This window comes from Natrix helvetica (assembly GCF_964273705.1).
Source record: "Natrix helvetica genome assembly, chromosome: 2".
Lineage (NCBI taxonomy): Eukaryota > Metazoa > Chordata > Lepidosauria > Squamata > Natricidae > Natrix > Natrix helvetica.
The window spans coordinates 245,167,773-245,180,870 of record NC_138552.1 but is presented as its reverse complement, the minus strand read 5'-3'; the positions used below and the strand labels follow the sequence as shown (position 1 = coordinate 245,180,870).

Here is a 13,098-nt window from a genome sequence, read left to right as displayed (position 1 = left end):
CCTTGGCGACTTTAAGTCCTGTGGACTTCAACTCCCAGAATTCCCCAGCTGGCTGGGGGATTCTGGGAGTTGAAGTCCACAGGACTTAAAGTCGCCAAGATTCAGAAACATTGTATTAGATAGACAAACAACTTCTACTTTTCTACTATTTTTTACTATTTTTAAATATATTATTGTTGCACAGTGGAAGGAAGGAGAGTGTCTAATAATTAGCAGTTAGATTAGTAATTACACATTGCTGATATTCTATTAAGTGGTATTTTCAACAGAGAGATGATGTCAGTGTGGCAATGCGCATGCAATAAAGTGATTATGTCACGATAATGCAAAAATTTCTTTTGCATCAGATATTCCGTGGCATTAAGCACATGTCTTTTATTCCTCCTTGCTCTTTCCTGCAGACACCTGAACCTCTACATAATAGGCGTATAGTATTGCCAGATAGGGCTGCAAATATCCAGGCATCACTAAGATGGCAGCAAAACATAAATATTCTGTACCTCCTTGCTACTATTTATAACCATATTTTTGCAGCCCAGATCTGATCCATTTGGCTTTAGCTAACTTCACATATCATACCAAACTGTGGTCAGGGAAGCTTGTTTATGTATATCCAGTATTTCTTCCATGAGGATTTAGGGAGACAAGCATGGAGAACCCAGGCTTTACATAGGCACTAAGCAGATCCAGATGTGCTTAAGCTCAGCTGTATCATATACACTCCAACTGTGTTGGGAAGCCAAAATACATTTTCTATGAACCACAACGTTTGTGTGACTGGTAAACATTATGGTTTGTGGCAGGTTTACAGTGGGGTTAAGTATGATTTATAATTATGGTGTAACAATTACATTGGTACAATAGGAATAAGGCTGCTCAGTTGATATAAAAACCAGCCAAGAGGGGAACCATTCTCGTTTGAGAGGTTCAAACTAAAACAGGGGTGAAAGTTAATGTAAGATAAGACAGCTTTCTTTCTTTTCTAGCAGATGGGATGGGGAATCTGGTGAGTTATGAACTCTTTGATGCATCGATGCAGATTGTTTAATGAAGAAGTTCTAAGCCTCTTTGAGGAACTTTGTGTATAGCCAGAATGCCTCTCGGGTTTAAAAAAATCTATTTTATCCTAAAAAGCTAATATTGCTATTTTAAAATAATACCTTCTCGAAAACAGATGGCAGTCTTCAATATGATTTTTCTAGGATGGGAATATGTGTCAGCTGGAAGATATTGCAAATCAGTTAATTTGATTTAGGAATACTTTTGATATTTATTGACTATTCTTTCTTTCAATGTATATTTAGACTGAATCTGGAAAGAATATAAAACTAATATTTATCAATTTGGAATACGGATTTCAACTTCCGCTTGTGCTGGCCCAGTTGGGGAACAGTGTATTAGATCATATTGTTATTTTTCTTGTAACTTTTCTCTCTTGGTGAAAGTTACATTAATCCATACAGAAACATATACATTGTTTTCTGTCTCTTAAGGATGGAGAGGTGCATGATGGATCTGAATTGATTGGTCCTGCAGAACCTCTGGTGGACTCTCTGACAGACAGCTTATCTACCTGCAGTTCTGAAGGTTGGTTCTCTCTACTTTGTCATCTAGTTCCAGTTTTTTTTAAACTGTAGTTTATTTTGGGAAAAGCAGTTGAGGAATTTTATATAGCGCTTTTGAGCCACTTGATTTCCATGATGCGCTGAGATTGAAACAATCCTGATTTAGCACATTATGCAATTGTTTCCTTGGCTTTTGAATGGCATGCTGGACACCTATTTCTCCAAAATAGGATTAAATCTAAATTGGAATTTTAACTATTTTTATATATAGTTTCTTTATTTGTTTCCCCAAGTGACCAGTGGGCAGAAAGAAGGGATCTGTAAGAAGAAAACAATAAAATATGTCAATACTTTTCAGTCATGCCTTAACATTTCCCGCCTTTCTGTCACATTTAAATTACATTTGGTAACAACTTCTAATGGTCTCTTAATCGTTATCTCCTCTAGATGGCAGCATTATATTTCACTTTTAATTTTCTTGATTGTGCACATGATAAATTTTTCCTGGTTTGTTTTTCTCTGTTATGCAGAAACCATTATGGAATAACACCTATTGTAGCAATAACTGTTCAGATATTTTTTTATTCCAAGTGTAAATCCTCTTTATGATTGGCTTTTTGGTGCATTTCTAGATCATCCAATAGCCAGTGCTCTTCAAGGGGATTCACCAAATGAGGTTTTTCAGGTATAAAATTCACAAATGTGGTAGAACACAATGTAAAAATCTGGAAAGAAATAGAGACAGGATGAAAACAAGAACACCAGGCGAGAATAAAGGTCAGGTATCTGAATACTGATGGTGCATCTTCAATATTGGCTTTTATTTTTGTTTCTACAGCTCGGAGAGATGTCCTTGATGAAGTGACACTTAGCCAGTCAGAATATGGAGGTAAGAAAGAATGGAGTAAATTGAGCAGTGTTAGGTTAATTCATTATTTAATTGGGAAAAAAAGAGGCTACCCATAATGCACTGGCTGCTTTAAGGTAGGCACCCCTTACAGCATACAGTTTTGAACATTACCATATTCCAAGCTAAATGGTGCTTTTTAAGGAACACCGGCACAGTGGATTGCATTTGGATCTTATTGGCAGTCAAGGCAGCTCCTGCAGTAATGGCATTACATGGGGAACACAAGGCAGAAGCTATTAACATGCAGGCTAATAATTTCCGAATAGCCCTCAAGGGCAGCCCCCTGTAAAGCAAACTGTAGCAATATAGATGAGAGGTACAAGGGCATGAATGACCATAAATAATTCATCCTGATTTTTTGTAGTATCGAAGAGAGAGAGAGGGGGGGGAGGGGGGAGGGAGGGAGGGAGCAAGCTGCTATAACGTGAGGCATTCTATGTGCAAAACATTGGCCTTTCTGTTAAACTATTGCTCATCTCCTCCAGCTTATGATCACCAAATGCATTTTTGGCAGAACTAAGACTAACTGGAGGGTTACCAGATTTTGACTTTAACCTCAAGCTGAGCAACTTCACAGGTTCTTTTAATCTGAGTTTTGCATAATGCTCATCTGGTTTACACTTTTCAGTAGGAGAACTTTTGGAATGCTCTAATTTTACACCAGCTCTACCCTACAGCAATATAATAAGTTGTCCACTGAATATGAATTGGTGTACAAATCAGCATCTTATTCAAATCCTCAGTGACTTTTTGACTGTATTCTATCGATTTATTTATAAAAGCATTCTAAATAGATGCAGGAATAAAGATTATAAATCTCCAAGCAATGGTGGTATTTCAGTGCTGTTCATTTGCTGAGTGCATTTTATTTACTTGTTAAAAGAAAGATGAGTGACTATTAAATGTCCTTATGTACTTGGAGAAAATTACGTTACTCAATAACCTAGGAGCCAAATATCTTGGAGAAACACTAAAGAAGAAGAAGAAATATGAGGTATGGGTTGGTTCAGTACTGTGAAATACTATCAAAACAACCTGGACAGCTAATATAGATAGAGAAAGTATATTTCTACCAACGGGGCTTTAATTGTTCAGACAGAAATTATAATAAAACAAATCTATCATTCCTTAATGAGGGAATATTGCACTGAGACTTGTCCCAAAGGTGCTGTTCAAAAGGCAACTGTACATTCTTGGTTTGTTTTCCCTTGAATAAGTTTCACTTCTCCGAAGAAGTGAAGAAGCTTCTTGGATCAGAAGTGGACTATTTTCAAGGGGGGAAACCCCCCCCCAAGAAAGTACAGATGCCGTTTGAACACCACCTCTGGGGCAACCATGACTTGGATGATTGAGAAATATCATAGATATTTATACTGAGACTTATTAGATTAGTTTTTTTTTAAAAAAGGATTAATCCGCAAGTGTATGCTCTCCATAATATAAACAATAATGAAAATGGACAAAGAAGCTTGTATTCTTTCGCCATTGAATTGGAACTTGGATTCATCCAAATAAATCAAATGTTAGGAAGTTTGGGACAGGAAAAAAAGAAGCATTTCCTCACATGAAACTATTGAAGTGGCATCCCAAGTTTTTTTTTTTTTTGATAATAATCACTGACCCAGAATGATTTGGAAAAAAAAATTAAATAAATTCAGACAGAAAAAATAGTCACTGATTGCAAGACATGTTGCCTATAAGTGGTAGTACCTCTACCTCTGGAACAATAGGTTTCTCAAAATTAATCATTGGGCAGCTTGACTGATGGTCTCCAGTGGGCTTTTCTTGAACCTTAGTATGAATTAAATACTCAACTAGATGGCTTTTTGGTTTGACCTGGCAGAGTACTTGTTTTTTTTTACTCACCAGTGGAATAGGTTATATAATTTAGGTTGAATAACAATAAGTTATAAATTGTCTGATCTTCATCAAAATTCTCCATCATCATTAGAATTTATGATATACTTTACTGAGTGCTCAAAGTACATCACATCTATTATCGTAATCACCCTATAAAAGAAAGACCACTATCTTTTTTTTACAGGCAATGATTTGAGGCTAAAATAGTTAATATCTTTCATGGATACTTCTTGTATTCACCTTCTAAATCATGACTTGCTAGTAGGGCTTCTTTAGAGGACAAAGGGAGAAAATCATTAATTCCTTCACTTGCCATTCTTTCGTTGCACTACAGGTTTATCCAGTGACAGTGATTTGATTTCCTTGACCATTGATGCAGATTTTCTTGTTGAGTTAGATGATGGAATGGCATCTAACCAGGATTCTCCCAGCACATCACTTGGTCTCAGTTTTGTTGCTGAACCTCCAGGATTGGCATCTGCCACTTTAGATCATGAATGGAGCAAATCTGAAAGTGAGAGGGAGAGCCGGGGTTTATTCACTGGGAGCTTGAAGGCCAAGCTTGGCAGAAAAGATTACTTGGACAAAGCTGGAGAACTGATAAAGTTGGCCTTGAAGAAGGAAGAAGAGGAAGATTATGAAGCTGCGTTTGGCTTTTATAGAAAAGGAGTTGATCTGCTTTTAGAAGGAGTTCAAGGTATGACCTCATTTATTTTAACATTTATTTTAATTGACCTAAGCTTTTATCCTCTATGCAGCAAGTTTGAATTGTAGTTAAATAATTGGACATTAAAGGAAAAAAGAAAAGCCATCCTGGGTCACTTTACATTTCTTTCTTTCTTTGTTGAAAGAGGAAAACTTATTAAAAAAACAGAAATGATACTTTACGTATAGGCTTATAGGCTAAAAGTCAGTGTGCAGAAAGAAAAGACAAAGCGAGTAAGCAAGCCATCCAAGGCATTAAAAAGAGGTTTCTTAGTTACAAAATTAGCAGGGTGAAGATCAGGATGCAATAGAACAGGGGTGTCAAACTCGCGTTATCACGGCGTTGTCATGTAATGTATCTGGATTTTCCCCTTTGCTAAACCGTGTGTGTGTGTGGCCAGTGTGTGACGCATCTGGCACGTGGGCCACAGGTTTGACAGCCCTGCAATAGAAGGACTTCTCCCTCCAATAAGTTTGGCAGTACCAGCTGATGGGGGAAAAAGTGGTTTCTATGTAGGGTGAAATAATTCTCCACTGCTGTTTGTTCTCTGATATATTCCTCTGAGGCAGGTTTAGCAGATGAGGCTTCTGGTAGAATTCTTTTCCCCCCAAATCAGTCCAGTGGCTTTTGCAAGGAACAAGGAACTTTTAACCATCAAATTTACTTCCATAACTTCCATAGGTAGAATTCTAGCTCTGTCTGTTTTCAACATACCTTAAAAACTCTTGTTTGCATATGATTCAGTAGGAGCTTTATTCCCCCCCCCCCCCACAGCTGCATTTAGATATTACAATGAGAGTTTCAAAGCTTTCATTTCTGATTTTATTTAACCACAACTTAGCAATAGTTTGGAGCTTATAGTATTATTTATTTTTTTGGTTTGTAGAAACAAACCACCTTATAAACCATAAGTTGAAGTTACTTTATTTCATCTAATGATTATTTCACAAGATTAAGAACAAATCTCCAGTATGAATAATCAGAAATAGAAGTAAAGCTTAAGGTGAGAAGGGCACAACTTCTAGAGGGACGCTACATTGCTCCCAGCATATAAAGCAAGATTTATTATGACACAATGTAAAGAACCCTTTCTTGAAGTTCTAATGTGAGCCCACAGGGGGGTGCTCAAGGCAAAGTCTTCTAATTTTCTCTAGGGGATAAGAGAATCCTTTCTCCGAACATGAATTGATAACTGAAAGGTAATTTTTTGGATGTCCCAAGTTTCTTAACAAACTAATTGTGCCAAAGTAGTTCCCATGTTCGGCACTTGGCTTTTACATTAATAAATGAGTGAAACTAGTATACTTTCACAAATAAATTTGGATGTTATCAAATCTGGATCTATCATCTATCATCTATCATCTATCTATCTATCTATCTATCTATCTATCTATCTATCTATCTATCTATCTATCTATCTATCTATCATCTATCTATCTATCTATCTATCTATCTATCTATCATCATCTATCATCTATCTATCTATCTATCTATCTATCTATCTATCTATCTATCCATCCATCCATCCATCCATCCATCCATCCATCCATCCATCCATCCAGAACAATACTGTAAACAATAAAACCCAATGCAGAGCACCACACAAAGAAGAACCAAACTCTCTCCTCCACCAACAGAAAGAAAGAGGAAGATCTATCCAACGACACTTAGTTACGAACCAGTAGAATAACAGTTATAGAAGATGTTTTAATACTTTCTTTAAAGGCTGGTAAAGTAGACATCATAGGAATATCAGGGGGAATATTATTTCAGAGGACAGATTTATAGCCAGCACTTGTTCATATTCTGGAAGTGTACAGTAATGGTATATTGCAGCGATGGCGAACCTTTTTTGGCTCGCGTGCCATAAGTGGGAGGAGCGCAGGGGGGTCGTGTGCAGGCGTGCCACACCCATAATGCAATGCGCGACCCCCCAGTGCACATACGTGCACTACAGGCGCGACCCCCCCATTTTTGCATGCTTTTTTCGCCCTCCCCAGGCTCCAGAGGCTTTATAGGAGCATGGGGAGGGCGAAAACAGCCTCCCCCACCCCCCCGGGAAGCCCTGTGGAGGCTTCAGGGACCTTCAGGAGGCTTCCCTGAAGCCTCCGAAGCAGTCAAAATGACCCTCCGAGCAAACTGGAAGTGACTTCCGGTTTGCTCGGAGGCTCATTTTAAGCGCTCCGAAGACTTCAGGGACCTTCAAGAGGCTTCCCTGAAGCCTTTGGAGCGCTTAAAACGACCCTCCCAGCAAACCGGAAGTGCGTTCCCGGACTTCCGGTTTGCCCATAGGGCCATTTTTTTGTGCTCTGGAGGCTTCAGGAAAGCTCATGAAGCCTCGGGAGGGCCTCCGGGGGGTGCGGGGGGGGCACTCTTTTCACCCTCCTCAGGCTCCTATGAAGCCTCTGGAGCCTGGGGAGGGTGAAAAATGGCTTTAAAAAAAAGTGAACTCAGGTGCGCGCGCTGGCCAGCTGACAGGGCAGCGCCTCGTGTGCCCTGACAAATGGCTCCATAGGTTCGCCATCACTGGTATATTGTTGATACTACCTAGGGAAATACTATACTGTACTAATACTCAATGTCCTTACTTGTTTGCCCTGCATGATTTCAGGGCCTGCTTTTTTAAGACTGTACTCACCTTGTTTTTGCAATGAAGCTATGACTCCATGAAACAGTGATGAGGGTTTGTTTATCAGCTGCTTATTGCAGAGCTTGGCATTGATTTAAACTGAGAGGAAATGGATGGACCAAAGTCAACTTAATTCCACAGCTTGCTTCCATGCCTCAGGGGGTACTAGAATTTGAATCTTTCCAGTCCTACTCCAGCACCTAAGCCGTTCTAGCTTTCTGTAACATTATGTAGCAATATAATTACAATTAATAATCCTGTAATAATAATAATAATAATAATAACAACAACAACAACTCAGCTGCTGTAAAAAAATCGTGCAGACTGATTATAAATTATGGCACAATTCAGTAGCACAAATGATCCACTGGAATTTGTGCAAAAATTATAATATTAAAACAACAAACTGGTGGGAACATAAGCCTGAAAAAGTCACCAAAAATCAGATGGTCAAGATCCTGTGGGATTTTCGTATACAAACAAACAAAATACTAGCGCATAACACACCAGACATCACACTGGTTGAGAAAAATAAGGTTACAATCGTAGACATCGCAATACCAGGTGATAGCAGGGTTGAGGAGAAGGAACATGAAAAAGTCGCGAAATACCAGGACTTAAAAATTGAAATTCAACGATTATGGCACAAACCAGCAGTGGTAATTCCAGTGGTAATCGGCACACTAGGTGCTATTCCAAAAGCACTGGAATTACATTTAAAACAGTTAAAACTTGACAAAATCACCATCAGTCAAATGCAAAAAGCTGCACTGCTTGGATCTGCACGTATATTACGAAAATACGTTACGACGTCCTAGGCCCCTGGGTGGGGCCCGACTAGTAATCAATACCAAATCCGGCGAAACAACTGGCCGCTGTGATACAATTGTATAATAATAATAATAATGATAATGATAATGATAATGATAATGATAATGATAATGATGATGATGATAATAATAATAATAATAATAATAATAATAATAATAATAATAATAATAAATATTGTCAGGAGAGAGTACACCAACAGAGTTAGGAAAATTTTGAAATCTAAATTAAATGGTGGAAATACAATCAAGGCCATAAATACCTGGGCAATACCAGTTATAAGATACACAGCTGGTATAGTTAACTGGACACAAGCTGATTTGGACATTTTGGACCGAAAAACAAGGAAACTAATGACAATGCACTACAGTTTACATCCACGTGGTGACACTGATAGACTATACCTGCCCCGAAAATCAGGTGGCAGAGGATTATTACAAGTGAAGCAAATAGTTGAAGAAGAAAAACATGCACTAGCTGATTATTTAAAAGAAAGTCAAGAACATCTATTAATCGAAGTAAAGAACAAAAATCTACTGAAGGCCCAACAGACGAAACAAGAATACAGAAAAGATGTGATAAAATCAAGAATGGAGAGTTGGCAGAACAAAGCCTTACATGGTCAATTTCTGGAAAAAATAAAAGATAAAGTGTACAGTGAAAAAACTTGGTTATGGTTAACAACAGGTACATTAAAGAAAGAAACAGAGTCACTAATCCTGGCTGCGCAAGAACAAGCTATCTGAACAAATGCCATTAAGGCCAAAATCGAAAAATCCTCTGATGATGCCAAATGCAGACTCTGCAAAGAAGTTGATGAAACTGTTGACCACATACTCAGCTGCTGTAAAAAAATCACGCAGACTGATTATAAATTGCGGCACAATTCAGTAGCACAAATGATCCACTGGAATTTGTGCAAAAATTATAATATTAAAACAACAAACTGGTGGGAACATAAGCCTGAAAAAGTCACCGAAAATCAGATGGTCAAGATCCTGTGGGATTTTCGTATACAAACAGACAAAGTACTAGCGCATAACACACCAGACATCACACTGGTTGAGAAAAAGAAGGTTACAATCATAGACATCGCAATACCAGGTGATAGCAGAGTTGAGGAGAAGGAACATGAAAAAGTCGCGAAATACCAGGACTTAAAAATTGAAATCCAACGATTATGGCACAAACCAGCAGTGGTAATTCCAGTGGTAATCGGCACACTGGGTGCTATTCCAAAAGCACTGGAATTACATTTAAAACAGTTAAAACTTGACAAAATCACCATCAGTCAAATGCAAAAAGCTGCACTGCTTGGATCTGCACGTATATTACGAAAATACGTTACGACGTCCTAGGCCCCTGGGTGGGGCCCGACTAGTAATCAATGCCAAATCCGGCGAATCAACTGGCCGCTGTGATACAATCGTATAATAATAATAATAATAATAATAATAATAATAATAATAATAATAATAATAATAATAATAATAATAATAATAATAATAGTAATAATAGTAATAATAATAACAATAATAATACTGGCCGCTGTGATACAATCTAATAATAATAATAATAATAATAATAATAATAATAATAATAATAATAATAATGAGAACTAAAATAATGTGTTAGTTATAGTGTGGATTTGTATTGGAGACTCCCTGGTTGAAGTCCACTGTCAGCTTAGAAATCTCACTGGGTGACTTTGAGCCAGTAACTCTCTTATTTTCAACTTTTTCCCAGAGTTGTGTTAAAAACTGGAAGAAAGGCTGAGACTTCAAATGACTTTCTCCATTCTTGTTGCCTTTTGTTGTGAGAAAACTATCTTCTGCTGCCTCTGTCCTTGATCTTTTTAAAATCCTTCTCTCCAGGCTCTCCCTTTAACTTCTAACCTGGATGCTATTTTACAGCTGAACTTAATTTGGGAATCACAAACATTTCATAGGATTGTGTGCTGATGTCTTTAAAAAAGAAATAGGGTTACACTTTCTACTAAAGACACAAATACAAGCTATTGCCACATGGTGGCATCAAGCACGTAGAATAGGTATATCCCAAACTTTATCTGATATCTATTGAACATAAAATAATCCTTCTCCCCTTTTTTTAAAAACAATTTGTCATGTTGTTTCACTTTGCTTGGTATAGTCTACACTAGCTAGAAATTGAATCTTGTCTTTGGTGATGCTGTCCCAAATATGCATCCTACTAAAGAGCTACTGTTTTTCTTCTTCATAGACATTTATCTTGGACTGATTCTTAGACATATGTGCATTGAAATTGCTTTCAAATATAGAAAGGTTTGTTTTTTTTATAAAAGAAAAAAATGTTCTTCAGTGCCAGTCTGCTTTGGGATGCTTAAATTGCAGTTGCTTCCAGAGTAAAGTATTGTATAATAATTTGTGTCTTCCTGAAGTTTACCCATTAGTAAACAGTGTTCTTTTCTAAAACAACATTTTTGATGTTCTTTAATTCCAATTCAAGATGATGGAAGTGGTTTTTCAGACATTTTATCTTCCAAGGATTTTTCATTGCATGAATTTATATGCCAAAGAAGCTCTGATCCACTAAGGAAGATTTCTCCAAGCCAACACCCTTCAGAAACGTTAAGCTTACAGGTCCCAAATTCCTGATCAGCTTTGCCAATAATTTAATAGTGCTTTCACCAAGTCTTATGCACTCCATCATCTGCTGATTAACAGTTCTCTGTGCCTTCGTGTCACAGAAGTAAGTTGGTAGCAGTGAGCAAGATGTTGTTTAAGGGAGGCTCTTGCTAGGCCATTGTAGGGCTTTTTGTTCCTTAAGGCAAAAAGATAAAATGTATTCCAAATGAGAAATATAGTTTGGACCAGTTTTATGGCCACATTCACTGTATCTATTGACAGGTCTTTAAAGAAGCCACTTCTTTTCTTAGGTCCACATGTTAGCAGTTTAATTATCTAATGTAAGCTGTCTAATCTTTTCTTTTAACTCTCCAGAAATCTAGTGATGATCCCTTTGAAACATTTTCCCCATAGTCCCTCCTTCTATGGCCTGAAATATCTTTTATACACTGGTTGGCCATTCTGCAGCTCTTCCTCTTGTCCCTCTGCAGTCATTCCCACATGCCATTACATCAATCCTAGGAAACTTATGTATTTGAGTTAAGGAGATATTAACCCAAAGAGATATTAACTCAAGCTTCTGAGCTTTTCCTTCTTTCATCTCCTGAACAGGAGAGATTATTAGTAGATTTTTTGTAAGGAATATATTGGACATTTGTGGCAGCCAAATACAAACAGAAGTGCCTTTACACTCCAAATTCAGGGGATAAATATGTCCTCTCCACCCCTTTCTTTAAAGACTACTCTTTATAGAGTTTCTGGTAAAAAAGAACTCAGATTTATTCAGGAGTGTTGTGAGTAAAATCAGTCTGTGATTGAAATTAAGAGTGATTTTGAAGTTCAAATATTGTATTTTGTAATAAAATTTATATTAGAACCCCCCCCCCCCCCAAGAATGGATACAGGTAATACTTTCGTGAAGGAGAATGATTTGATGAAACAAAACAATGCACATCTGTGGCAAAAGTAAATGTGCTGCATGCACATTTATTAAAGGAGGCCAGCTGTGATCAGAATGTCCTCATCACATAACAACACTGCCGGTTGGTAGACTCCTGTGTTTTTATTTTCCTCTCTTTGTATGAAACATTTTTTCCAGAAAAAAATGCATCTTGGCCAACAAGAGAAACAGAAAAGCAAAGAAATATGGTATTTCCTTGAGTTGTAACTTTTCAGTGTGCTCTATCAGGAAATGTTGGTCATGAAGTAGCTAACTGAATATTGCCAGAACTGGCTCCCAGGACTCAAGAAATTTATGCTTGAGTTATTTGAAAACCATAGCTGTGTTTTGTAGATGTTGCTTACTCTCCCTTGTTACTTTTTCACTTAGAAGCATTTCCAAGAACAGTGATCCGCCCTGTCATTAAAGGGTGAAATGTATCATACAGTATCTTAAGCTTTGGTTGAGGACTGAGAAGCTGCTTTCTGAGTCCTAACCTCTTCACCCAAATTCTTCTCATTAGGGATGCCCTAGAAAAAAGGAGCCTCTGTGTATCAGTAAAGCAAGTTAGAAATAGGATTAGTCTGATTAATTTCTGTTTGCTTTTTCATGACAATACTTATGGTCCTTTAATATATGTCCTAATTTTAAATCATAGGATGTGTGTGTGTGCGCGAGCGCATGTGTGTGTCTTTGTGTGTCTGAAGAGAAGGACTAAGAATGATACGATAGCAGTTTTCCAATTTCTGGGGGGCTTCACAGAGAGGAGAGTGTTCACTTATTTTCCAAAGCATCTGAAGGAAATGCAGGAAGTCACCAATGGAAGCTTAACAAAGAGAGAGAGAGAGAGAGAGAGAGGGAGGGAGGGAGAGAGAGAGAGGGAGAGAGGGAGGGAGGGAGGGAGAGAGAGAGAGGGAGAGAGAGGGAGGGAGGGAGGGAGGGAGAGAGAGACAGGGAGAGAGGGAGGGAGGGAGGGAGAGAGAGACATGGAGAGAGGGAGGGAGAGAGAGAGAGAGAGAGAGAGAGAGAGAGAGAAGAGAAGAGAAGAGAAGAG

The 13,098-nt window shown here is 37.9% G+C and overlaps 2 protein-coding genes across 4 annotated transcripts in view; both read left to right on the top strand.

The window, feature by feature from the left end:
• The window catches only part of RPS6KC1 (ribosomal protein S6 kinase C1), a 118,904-nt gene that overhangs the window by 33,822 nt on the left and 71,984 nt on the right, over positions 1 to 13,098 (top strand). For all 3 annotated transcript variants that reach the window (XM_081944165.1, XM_081944167.1, XM_081944166.1), the window contains 3 exons: positions 1,494 to 1,587; positions 2,404 to 2,454; positions 4,670 to 5,032. In XM_081944165.1, the coding sequence (XP_081800291.1) occupies positions 1,494 to 1,587; positions 2,404 to 2,454; positions 4,670 to 5,032 (508 nt within the window). The remainder of the gene's footprint in view (positions 1 to 1,493; positions 1,588 to 2,403; positions 2,455 to 4,669; positions 5,033 to 13,098) is intronic.
• NENF (neudesin neurotrophic factor) overlaps positions 1 to 13,098 on the top strand; it is a gene marked incomplete at its 5' end in the record, with an annotated part of 340,944 nt that overhangs the window by 305,466 nt on the left and 22,380 nt on the right. The window lies entirely within an intron of this gene.